Source organism: Oryzias latipes, chromosome 18 (assembly GCF_053564925.1).
Source record: "Oryzias latipes strain Hd-rR chromosome 18, Olatipes_Hd-rR_3.1".
NCBI lineage: Eukaryota > Metazoa > Chordata > Actinopteri > Beloniformes > Adrianichthyidae > Oryzias > Oryzias latipes.
The window spans coordinates 25810604-25823809 of record NC_136254.1 but is presented as its reverse complement, the minus strand read 5'-3'; the positions used below and the strand labels follow the sequence as shown (position 1 = coordinate 25823809).

General features: G+C 39.5%; 1 protein-coding gene across 50 annotated transcripts in view; it reads left to right on the top strand.

Moving 5' to 3' along the window:
- The window catches only part of LOC101165843 (receptor-type tyrosine-protein phosphatase delta), a 496394-nt gene that overhangs the window by 399344 nt on the left and 83844 nt on the right, over nucleotides 1–13206 (top strand). For 29 of the 50 annotated variants that reach the window (XM_078936119.1, XM_023966324.2, XM_078936131.1 and 26 more), the window contains one exon: nucleotides 11301–11446. In XM_078936119.1, the coding sequence (XP_078792245.1) occupies nucleotides 11301–11446 (146 nt within the window). Of the gene's footprint in view, nucleotides 1–11300; nucleotides 11450–13206 lie in introns of all 50 variants that reach the window. The other 21 variants (XM_078936115.1, XM_023966285.2, XM_023966287.2 and 18 more) reach the window with 1 other exon arrangement.

The window sequence follows — 13206 nt, the reverse complement described above, 5'->3', positions numbered from 1 at the left end:
TATTTGCCTCATAAGTGTGCATTTGTGTGAACAGAGAAAAAAAGGTAGAGATTTTACATACAAACTGTAGAGGTGCTAAACACTTGTTTACTTCTGCTCTAATATATATCTGCAGACCAAATCTCAACTACAAAAGTTAGTTATCCTAGTTTGTCTTTTATCTGTGTCTTTAAAGAGGCCAAATACATAAATATTAGTTTACCAAACATATTTTACCTAATTAAAAAGAATCAGTCTAATTTTAAAAAAAAGACAAAAAGGCAACTTTGCTCCCTTCTGTTTGGTTTTATGGATTAAAATTAAAGTGTTGTCTTATAAAACACGTTTTGTAAATTCAGAAATGTCAAATTTCTTTGAAAGGATGTTAACCCCTTGAGCTCCGAGAAGTTCCCATAAATCCAAAACTGTAGACTAAAGGAGGAACGAAACCGTTACTATGCATTCTATTTTGATTATTTACATTTTCTGGATGTTATTGAATGATTTTTTTGTTGTCACGTTTGTTAATCTCCATTCCAACCTGATGTTCAACAAACTATTGTGAAGTGTTTCCAGTGGTTCTTTGATTAAGATTATGCCTTTTTTAGCCAAAAAACTACTGAGGAGTGTCCAGTTTCTGTATAACCGGTTAAAATGTAAATGTTAAAAACAGCAAAGACTTGATTTTCATCTGAGTCATGTCTCTAAAGCCTCATGCTTTAGCATATGTTAAGAATGAGGAAAAACAAACATTTTTTCCAAGACAACATAAACATTTTTCATAAGTTTCTCTGGACCTCACACATTCAGCACATTCAGGTATTCTTGGTGCTATGACACAGTAATCGCTTGTCAAATCGCTCTATTTAAAATTCATTTAGACCTTTCTATTTTTACCTTCAGAATTACAAATACATACAACATATGTGTCATTTGCTGTGGAAAATGTGGAAAGGTTCATTTTTGGCCAAACACCTCTGACGTTACTCTAAATAAAATAAAAAAATAGTTTCAATATTCGGATTTTCTATGGAGACCTGATAATACTCTTATGTCTTTGTATCTGTAAATGTGCCATAAGTACATTTAGTCTTTTTTTCAAACTATTGACTATAAGAGCACCTCAACAGATAAACATACACAACAGTTCAAATTTGAAAGGTTATTTTTGATAATAATCTCAAACGCCATTTGATACCAACAGCTCACAAAACAGTGTTTGTTCCAATATGTATTCTCCTGTTTTTCTGTCATTTAAAACACTTTATAGGAATGCCCTGCCTTACCTGGTAGGTCAGCGACCGTTTTTACTGGACAAAACTGGATTCTGCCTCATCATAATGCATGCTCCGTTCAGGAAAAGCAAAGAGCATAAAAAAACCCTTTAAATTACTATCATTTTTCTTCCTCCCTTTTACATGGTATTCCTCCACCGTTGCATAAAATTAGTGGCCTGTGAAAGGTCACTTTGGTCCTTCAATGACTGTGGTACCACCCCTGGATGTGCTCTTCCTCAGAGATAGGCTTCACAGAGAAGCTAATTACCAATGCCACCAACATCTACAACATTTTTTTTTTCCAAAAATCTTTCACAAATAAGGGATTATTACATTAAAATTATATTTATTTCAAAAGAAAACTTAATTGACGTGCAGTTTTGCTACAAATGTCGTAAATATTAAACAAGAATCCATTGGAAGCCATTTAATATTAGAGGCCACATTTGGGGACATTTTTTTGCCTCAAAATCTTTTCTTCTATGAAAATGAATGTAGACTAAGGCTTTGGGGACCAAAACCAGGCATAGAAAGTGTGCCCTGCAAAGCCTTAAAGGAAGGCCCAAGCACAAAGTAATTCTTCAAGTCATTTGATTCTCCAATATTTTAGATTTCCCATCATATTTTAATTCGATCCAATTTATTTATATGGCCCCATATTACAACAAGTTTCCCCTCTCATATGTGTGCTCGCTGCTGCTTATAGTGGAAAGCCGTCAGTTGTTTGTAGCACAGTCACGGTGATGTAGCCAATCAATTCCACATGTATGTGGAGGAAGCATTCCAGTCATGCATACTGTTCCTCACCAGCTACACGTGTTAACAACAATGGCAGAACTGTGACACGGTCAAAGAGTGTTTATCTCTCCAGCCATTCTTCATATCTTCTTAACTGTTGTTGGTTTTTTGGCTGCAGAACTGCTGTTTAATGAATCGTTCCGTTGCTGGGTTGGATAGCAGAATGAACAAATAGCTTTCTGTGTTAGTGGCTGCCACTGCCTATCCTATCAGATAATTAACTTTTTGCAAATAGGCCATGCTTACTACCAAACAGAATAAGCCTGCACAATTAGAATTACTTATCTTTTTTTTTTTTCACTTAGGCGCTGGAGGAAAAACAAACAAAACAAACTAACAACTCCAAATGTCCTTTTTTTTCTTCCTCTTTCTGTTCCGAAATGGTCACTGAGTAATTGGTCCCAGATTTTAAGTATTTATATACAAATAAAGTGTTGATGAATAAGCAAAGATGGAAAACGAGTTGAAGCGAAGCCTCGTCTAGATTCTTTTGGCGATGTGTGTGACAATCACAAACCAGATGCTCAGAATTTCTGACAGGAGGGTCTGGCGTGTTCCTCCTCCCTCACCCTGTTATCCCATCCTTTTATTTTTCTCTCTCAAAGGCAGATGGCCTCACACCGGCAGTGGCTCAATTCAATATTTATATGTTTCCTTCTGTTTGGTTTCCACTGCAGAGAGGAGGTGGACTTTCATGTGTCGGATTTGCCACAGCAGCATTAGAGCCTCAGCTTTTCTAAAGTGTTGGAAGAGGGAGCCATCTGTTGAACTGGTCTGTTTTATTAAGTGACAAAGTGGATCCTTCTACTTTGCTAATGTGTCCTGTGGGGGATGACTGCCCTGTGTGTTTGAGGGAGTTTGTGTCTTAAAAGATGGTGACCTACCACACATCTGCATCTTAGTCATAATGCAGCCTAAAAATTTTAGGCTATGCGTGACGCGCCTTCAAGAAATGGTGTTCACACTGAAGTTTTGCTAACCGAAACTAGCGCATGTATCTACAGTTGGAGGAGGCTTGGTGTGAAATGTTGAAGCAGTGCAAATCTTACTCCAAACTATTTCTTTTGTAACTGTATTCTGATATGTGAAAGACTTGTTTATCAATTCCTCCTTCATGATCAATTTTCAAATGTTTGGCACATCTGTTTTCAACCTACCAAATCCAACTCCCTGATCCAAATACAATCCAACTCCCTGACTGTTTTAAAGGATTTATATTATGCTTTTCTTAAGCCTCTCAGAGTAAATGTTATCCATATATATGACAACCTTTGGTTCGCTGTAGAACAATTTTTTATGAAGAATGAGTTAGTTTTGCAGTTCATTTTCCAAAGTAAGACGCCTCGATCTCTGAGGCACCACTGTGGGTCAACCTAGAGTCGGCCTTGACAGCGTGTCTGCGTCTTGCCCACGAAAACAAACAATATTCGAACTTTTGCAAAGATGGATGTGCATAATGTGCATATATAAGGAGAGTTTATTTGCCAAACACCCGTAGCTCCACGGAGAAAGTGGGTGTGTGTTCGCCTGGGGGGCGGGGCTGGCAGCGCAGACTCTTCTTGGAAGGGGCTGTTCTCACTGGTCTACATCACAATAGGAGAACCCCCTCGTTGAGAGGGGCTGGTGCTCGGAAAGTGGGTTTTTAAAAGGAAAACTCAGAAATGCGTAAATGGATTAAAATACCGCTTTGGGGTTGTTTTTTTGTAAGGAATTAACTATATAATACATTTAAAAAATGTTGATTCTGCATGATACAGGCCTTTTAACTTTCAACGTGGAAGCCCAAAAACAGTCGTAGAAATTTTTTGCTTTGAAGCAAAAAAATGAAGAACTAAACTACAGTCACCTTATTTTTTCTCCTTTTTACAGTCACTTTATTTTCAGTGACTTTATAGTCACCTTGTTTGTTTATTTGTTTGTTTTATTCTGCAATTTGAAGTTGGTTCCCCGTTTAGACTGGAGTTTGAAGAGAAACGGAATTTCAATTTCTATGTATGTGAAAACATTGTATAGGTTGACAATAAAGTTTACTTTGACTTTGAAATGGGCGTTTACGTCGATTTTTCATTGAAAGTTTTCGCCGGTGCAAAGGCCAGTGTGAACGTAGCTTTGCAGTTTCTTTGGTATTGAATTGAACCTTTTACAGCTTTAGATTGCCCCACATCCTGGCTTTGTTGTTATCGTGGCACTGCTCCATCTATAGAATCCTCACGAGACTGAGTGCATATGTGTACAATGCATTATGCTCGCACAAATCTGGAGCCTTTTTCTTCCCCCCTGTCTTGTCAGTGAATCTGTCAGGGTGCTGAATGTGGGACAAGAGCCTTAGCTATTCTTTTTGAAGCTGTTGCCTGTGCAAAAGTGCCCTTTCTCCCAACGAGCCACAGCCAACTCCGAGCTTCCATGCAAGTGCCACTGAGCATGAGTAATACATGCTGACTGAGGTTAAGAAAGTCCCAACATTATTTATGCAGCGCAGTCATGGAACTGAATATTTGAGAATGCACCAGCGTGTTGGCACGTTATAATGCACCATGCAGTTTCCCCGACATGCTGCAAGTGACGGCATGCACTCCTTCATACAGAGCTGCTTTTTCATGAAGTCAAATAAAACATTGGTACTAAATCCCAATCGGAGTGTCCATATTCAGTCATTCTTGTAATGGCCTAAGCTGCTTTTGCATTCTATTGAATTAGGTTTGCATAGTAAATGTATATAATTTGGAAAAGGCAGATTTAAGTAGTTGAAAAGGGCAACAAAGTGGAAGAATGCTCACGTTGGGAACTTCATTGTGTGTGACAAGCAACACGACATTGATAAAAAAAAAAGCGAGTTCCCATCTTCGTGGTGCATTAAAACGTCTGCCGAGAATTAATGTACTGTTCCTGATCCAGTAATTAACAATCATTCGAGGGCGATATTCCTTTTCAAGTAATCACTAATTGCAATAGGAATTTCAGATTCCATTTAAGGCACGATTACCAATGAGCATGCAATGCAAATCAGCTAACAATTCTAATTAGACTCAGATTCTTTTCCGTTTTTTGGTGCCTTGGCTCTCCGAGAGCATGTCGGTATGACATTTTTTCCTTTACCAGTGTAATTTTTTAAAAGTCTGTAAAGCCAGTAAAATATCCAGAGGGAGATTATAAAGTGTTTAATTTTACATCCATTGCAAATAACCACAAGTCACTCCAGTCTTTTGCACATATTTTTTTAAACTGTGGCTGCTTTAGTAAATGTTGAAAGATAATAATAAAAATATTCACATTATACGCCAAACCCCGTTTGTCACTTTTACCCGACCATGAGTTTAGCCGTGCTTTCCAGTCCAATTTGCCTCTCCGGCTGCCATTGTGACAATTCATCAATATCACAGAACTGATAAGCTACGGCTTTAAGATGTCGAATGAGGTTAATGGCATCTTTAAACGCTCCTTTCTTCCATCCGTATGTCCAGAATGAAGCAGGGAATTTTCAGACTGCCACCCAATGCTTTAGGCTTAATTACCGCCCTTCACAACCCCACCTCACCCTGCAAGTTAAAGATTCAGAGAGGAAATGACCCTTTTGATGCAAATGAAATTGAATATGTCAGTCAGTGTAATTGTGAAAACCAAGCTGTATTAGACCAGCGAAAAAGAGGCTCCAAGTAAAAGTCAGTTTATTAATCCTCTTCTCAACACTCACTAATTCAGGCGTCTTACTGGTTTGGCAGATCAAACTTTGTATTGAAGATTCGCGATGGCTTCAATGCCTTAACAAAGTTTGAGAAGAAAAAAAAAAAACTGAGAGAGCTGAAGGCATTTAAATGTGAAGTTTGACTAGGAGAAAATGCAAGGATTAAAATCCAACTATGAGGATAAAAGCAACACATAATATTACTGTAGTCAACCTTTCCAGTTTTTTTTTTTTTTCCGAACCGTCAGTGTCTCATACTTGGACAAATGTGGAATAACTTTCTTCTATATAACCTAAATTTATATAGACTGGCTGTGGTGCAGAGGTCAACCTCTGATCAGAAGGTCTCAGGTTCGGTTAACGCCTTGCCCGCCCGTGCGTTAATAGTGGTCCTGGTCGGTCAACAGTACCATGGCAACAATTCTCACCAATCCGGTGTGCTGATTGGTGGGCTTGGTATCAATATGTCAATCAAACATTTTGAACATTTGGTGTGAAACCGCACACTTTTATTTAGGGCATCTGATTGGCCAGTTTATAACTTAAATAACTTGCACCACAGATCAAATATCACGAAAATGTAATGGAAAAAAAATAGGATGAGCAAGAACATGTTAAGAAGTAGTAGAGCAAGACTGGTTATTCTGACCAACAGAATGACTGTTTAGTTTTTCTATAGAAGTCTATGGGATTTCAGCAGCTTGGAACCAGCATGTACTTTCTGTTTGGAACACCAGGGGGAGGGGTCCCTCAGTCCAGTGCTTATTTACAGTCAATGGACTTCACAACATCAAACACTCCATAAGTCGGCATCTGTGTGATATTTAGCCATAATAACCACTGCAGGCAACTTTTTGACTTTTTCACAGTGGACAAATAAATATTTTTTGTACAAGCTTATTTTATTACAATATAATTATATGATGTCAAATATTTGTTTGTCCATTGTGCCCTTGTTTTACAGATTTGAAGTGTTGTTGTTTTTTCCAAAAGAATTATGTGCCATAATTTCTTTTCTTTTTTTTTATATTGCCAATTTTTGGGCCTTTTGAAAGCTCAGGTCAGATCAGGTCCTGGTTTCTGTTTGTCAGTGTAATTATGAGTGGTTTTGACTAGAATGGGCTGCAGCTTGGATAAAGATAGAATCACATTGAATTGCTTATGCCGGGGTGCAGCCACTTTCGGGGCTATGACTATGCGCTATGCGCAATTTGTTTTGTTGGACTATGGTTAAGACTAAAGCGATGCTCACACTGCCTTCTGCAAAGCGTGACCACTTTTAATGAAATGTCTATGTAAACGTGCCTATATGAGTGTTTTGGGGTTCTGCATGGAGAACTCTCAAGTTTTCGGGCTGTACAAAATGCATGGCTATTGGAACCCACGCTGAAAGTCAAACCAGGTCAAACTGACCAACCACTCACTCAGATTTGGTAGTGATAGCATTTCTTCTCACAGACATGCCAACCATTTGAAAATTGTTCACGGAGGAGAAATTGATAATTGCGGTTTGTGCCCGGCTTCATTATTCATTATTGGAATAGAGCCGCCAAAAACAACGTCTAGAGCGAGATTCACGAGATTTGCACCACTTCGACATTTTGTACCAAGCCTCTGCCAACTGTATGTGGCAGACATGTGGTTGGAAACAGAAGAAAAAGAAAGAAGGATCCCCTCCCTGCTTGTCCAGTGCAACACCGTGAGCTAAAGGTGCGTTCAAGAACACACTATCTAGAAAGCGCATAACATGCCTGGTATGAATGTAGTTTGACAGTTTTTGAAACATACCTAGCATGTTTTAAACTGGGCTGATTCCAAAAAAAAAAAGATTTTCTAAAGTTGAAAATGTTGCATCACATCTCATTATTTCTCAAATCTTTCCATTCCTTCAATAAAAACGTTTGGACAAGAAAAAAAATGGAGTTAGCAAGCAGTTTACCACAGAGGACGTGACTGCTGTAACGGCTTCATGCAGACGCTAAATTATTTGCATAGCATTGATAGCTGGAGCTGGAAGCTGTGATGAGCTTTTTCCTTCTTGGTAACGATGAATGAGTGAGGTTATATAATGACCCCCAGGGAGGGCAGGTGCAGGGCCTCATCACTAACCTCTTAGCTTGTGACAGGCTTTACACTTCTCATTTGTTTGCTGGTGATGGCTTAGCACTGGATTAACAGGTTCCCAGCCACAGTTTTAATTAATGTAGATTATGGTTACCTCTCAGAGGAGATGAGCAAATGCAGCGGAGGTGAAAGGAGCTTCTTTCAGCTTAGACCCATTCTGCAAAAACAAAGCCCCATGCTGTATTACAAAGAAGATTGCATATTAATAGAATTTATTTTGATTTAAACCAACCTAATTGGAGGCAAACCAAATGTAATTGGATATTAGAAATATCTTAATATTGTTCATCCTGCGGAATGACTGCGGAAATTTCTGGATTCTTAACAGCACATCTGTTTGCGCAGTGAACCGGAGCACATTTACAGTCAAGGTTGTAGTTGGGGAAAAACTGAGGTTTCAGTCAGCGTCTATCTAACTCGGGACATAAGAGGAATCTACCAAAATGGATGTTTGTCAGCGGCCGACCTAAAGTGGGTGTGCGGTGGTGATAGCAGCAGCCATGTCTGTGAAAACACCATTACCTCTATGTCACGCCTCAATCACTCCCCATTGTGCGATGACTGTCCCCCACCCACCCGCCTCCTCCACCTGGCTCCCCTCACCCCCCCCCCCCAGTGATCATCTTCCATACACGCCGTGGAAGTCTATTACAGGCAGCGTAAGAAGATGCGCCACCCCATAATGGATGGCCCCAGAGCGAAAACAGCAGCAATAGCCTATCAATTACCCATCAGCACCTTCTTGGCCAAATTCCAGTGCATCCCCCACCCAAGACGCGTTGATGAGATGACGTGAAGATGCAGATATAGCAGTGTTTTTCGTGTCGTGGACAAATTGCAGCTGTCAGCAGGTGGATGACAGAAATGCTGCGAGGAATGTCCCCTTTTGGAGTGTTTGCAGCGAAACGGGAGGCTGCTGATGTCTGCATGTGTGCATTTCCAGAGGAAATCAGGTGATTTCCCAGAATCATTTGCTCAGTGGAAGCCCAGCTGTTTCGCCTGTTTATCTGCGAGCCCTTTTGATTGCCGGCCACAAATCTTATGTCACCTCTTCACAAATCCCGCAGGTTAATTTACCTGCCGTTTCGGAGGGATGCTGCTTCAGAGCAACACAACACGGGTGTGGAAATCAGTCTGTCGCAGGAAGGCGCAGCAACAACCACGCCGACGCATTCTCACACACAGATTAGGTGATTCGAGTGGTCGGCATTACTGCAGCCGCCTCTAATGACCTGCTAAAGTGATTGATAAAATGCAAACAATCTGTGCCCGAGGAGGACAGATGGAGCCCCACCTCCCACTGAAACCGCCACCTATGCTTCAAGAAATAAAGATTGGTGTGCGTTTCCCTGTGTGTGTGTGTTTTTTTAGTCAATCTCTGAAATCAAAAGGACAAACTGCAGAAAATGGCTGCTCTGATTACTAACTAGTTTGATATGTTTTGATTTTTCCTGGACTGTAGTAGAACTTTTTCGCTCATGAGCAGGAACTGATTGTCAAGCATTGAAGGGGAAAAAATAACCTCTAAGTCAACTTTTGAAAATGGAATATTGTTGAAATACTTAACAGTGACATATTAATCCAGGAAAACATCTAAAAAAAAAAACTAAAAAAAACTATCAACCAAAAAGTACAGCTACCCTTTAGATAAGGAAGTACATAAACTCTGTTGTGTACAGTACAGTGAGAGATAAAGCGTCCCTGTCATGTCCGGATAAGTAAACACGGTTCCACTTTGCTGTTCTTTCACTCTCTACCACTTCTGTCCTCATTTTCTTTACACTTGAGTTGTTGTGCTGGATTATGTTTCCAATTAGGAGGAAACAGAATGGAGTCGCTAACAATTGGGAGGGTTTGGAGGCACGTATAAGGTGCATATATAAGCTGTGGTCTTTTAGAGATTAGTGTCGGGGGTTTTTTCTGCAAAAAAAAAAAAAGGACATGAAGCAAGTACTTAAAAAAGACTTTGTTCCAACCAAATAAATGTACTAAAACTATGTAATTATTCTGCTTTCAGTACCTTTTCTGAATAAATGAAATGATTTGTACTTATGGTGTGTAGGCAACTTTTAACAGCCTAATAGGATAAAAAAAAAATAACTGAATGAGATCTTCGAATACACAGAACAAAGTAAAAGGATTAAACTGAAGCGAACTGCTTGTTGCTCTTAGCACCATGAATGTTTATTATGTCACGCAGCAGTCCTGACCAGCAAGGACCAAATTGTTTTCTCAATTCTCTTTTCTTACTGTACCTTTGAACTAGAATTTTGCCCCTGCCACGTGTTAAAAATCTCCACAAAATTTGCACATTTGTGTTTCTAGTACCTGCTGAAAGTGAATTTTAGACGTGCAGCTGGAGAAATAGTAAATAAAAATGGTGCCAAAATCTCTAGTGGATTAACTAAATTAAAATCCACTATGCCAAAACATGAAACGAACACAAATGAGTCGGGATCATCAATTGAATATTAAAAGTTTTTATAGCATAGTCACAGGACTTTAATATCATTATTTGGCAAAGTTTGAAATTTGTCGGTTTTCACATTTTCTCACAGTATTGGAGAGAAAAAAACTTCCCTTAGACATGCCAACAGGTTCAGTCTACAACCACAACCCATGTTTTATTGACCTTTGACTGTTTTGAATTTTCCCAATAATAATAATTTGGTACCAGCCACAAAGTCAAAATCCTCCGAGGGATTTCCATCTGTTGCCTTCTTACTCCTCAGCTATCATCGGGAAGCTACTTTGGAAAACATGTTGGAATTGTAGATTTTGAAAGGTGTTAGTGTGCCGAACTCGCAAAAGTGGTAATTCCCTGTATGTGCCGTGTTTTTACTGGAATATTGGTAAAATTGAATCCATAAATCTCTGGCTCACGCTGAACAAAATGATATGATATACAATATGAACTAGAAACGTGGACGTGGTTAACAAAAAACCTCTGTCTCAAAGGAAATCCAAAAATGTAATTTTGCAGATTCTTCTAAAAAGGACTTAGACCTGTTCGTCACCCCAAGGCAATGAACTAAATACCAACAATAGTTGGTATTTAACAGAAAAGCTGCCATTTTGAAAAAAAAGTTTAGTATGTAGCAGCCACTTAACAAGTAAGGCAGAGTCAAAAGGGGGCGGCAATAGCGGACGGGCCTGTGGGCCACACAGCGCCACTCGTGCCTTTAATCTTTTTTACACCTTAATTCTTGAGTCACTAATACATCAATCAAAAGCTCACTGTTACTTAGAAAATATGTTTAAGGGTCAAGATAAAATCATTTGTTCCAGACATTTTAATCTCTTTTTTTGATCTCAATGGACAATCCTCTTAAAGGCCACATGCTGAAATCATAAACTTTCTTGTGTGTATGTGCTTTTGAGTTTGTGTGTGGCCTTTAACATGATGATTTTCCTTTCTTCTGTTTTCTGTCCTAATCCAGCACCACCAAAGTTTTTAAGAACCCCCAATGATCAAACAGGCGTGCAGGGAGGTGTGGCATCCTTCATCTGCCAAGCCACGGGAGACCCGCGGCCGAAGATTGTGTGGAACAAGAAGGGGAAGAAAGTCAGCAACCAGAGATTTGAGGTATTAGGTCTATTGTTCTGATGTAAAATGCTCGACAAAATGAAAATGCTTGAGCACTGCTTTTGGCTCCATTCACGGATAATCCATTGCTTCCAGACCCGCTTGCTTGCTTTTGTGCCCTTACTTGCCACCACGCATTAGCAGGCTCTAATAATCATGCCGGCCAGGATTATAAAGCATGCACAAATTTTAATGAGCAAGTACACAAAAGATGCTGGGACAAATTTGTAATTAAATAAATGGCATGAGGAAAGCACTTGGACAGAAGTAAAAAAAAAAAAAAAAAAAAACAGTTTGTGATGTGACCCAGATACCTACATTAGCATCACACCACGTTTTCTAGTTTCATGCAAAGTGAAGGGGCAAGCAGTGCTTTCACTTCCAAGTATTCTTTTGCTTTGTGGCAACTTTATCTAAATGCATGCCCTTGCCTCCTTTTTTTGGCTGAAGCTTTGATTTTTGTTCAGCTTTAATCTCTACTGGGGCTCAAAACCCATGAGTAATAACCCATCCTAGCAGGGCACTGATAAGATTTCTATTAATTTCTGTGCCAGTCCTCAGTACTATCATGGTGTCACTTTGCTCCAGCTGCCACATTTGCTAACTTTTGCAAAGCAGCATTGCCTAACAGGATTTAAAACCCTTATTCCACCTCTTGTTTGCTTCTCGTGCCCACAGAAATGGAATCTTATCAGAGTTCATCGCGCTTGCATCGCATGTAGAGTTGAATGCTAACACATTGGCTCCCATTCATCCCTTCCTTCACGGGGTTTGCTGGCTGTCACAATTCCATGGCCATTCAATCACAGGCCGCTGCCTCATCTTCTAACGAAAACCCCATTTCCCTTCAGGAGCCTTAAACTTCCTCTTTAATTTGTCCTCTTTGGCTTTAACCAAGGCTGTTTTTGCCATCACTCGCTGTCACCTTTAATGCCAGCGCTGCTCTGACTTGGTCAATGAAATGTTAAAGTGTATTGTTAACAAGTGTTCAGATATACTGTGAATTTTGAAATGTTTGTTGGCCTCTGAGGTTGCGTGTTTGTGTGTGTGTGTGCGAGAGAGCGAGACAGAAAGAAGGAAAGAAAGAATGAAAGAAAGAAAGAGCCCTCAGGCCTTTTGTTTTTGTTGAAATTTACCTCTATGCTTAAAAGAGAGTGAGTTATGACACAGATCTTTCTAACGTCAGTGAGTATACGACACGTAGCATGCAACAATAGCTGAATAAGCTACAACCAAACACCTGTTTGTGCAGCATTTTAAATGTTGTCCGTCAAAAAAGACCAATCCGTTTTGTCTCCTTTGCCACTACTTCACCCCATGGTACAAGTGTCCTTAAACGACTATCGAGCCACCTTTAACTGTCCATGCCTGTTTCTGTCCCATTGACACAATCCAGTGTTGATACATTTTTCTCTACGGGATCGAACGTTAGCTTTAAGAGTGGGACAGAATTGGACCTAAATTTAATTTTGAAATTCAATATTTGAGTAAAAAGAAGAAGAAGAAAATACACATCCCCCTTCCCCATTCTTAAAGTTTGTCAGTCACATTAGTTTGTTTTTTTTAGACTCAATGCACAAAGTATATATCAGATTCTTTTGTAATTTGTTTAAAATGTGTACAAATTTATTCCTAAATGATGTTATTTTTAGCTTATCTATAAAATCTACTTTATGCCTTAGTCACAGCTGCCTTTGAAGGTGGATATGGAGTGTGTGCCTTTAGCATACGGTGTTCACACTGACTGTTCCTACCTGATA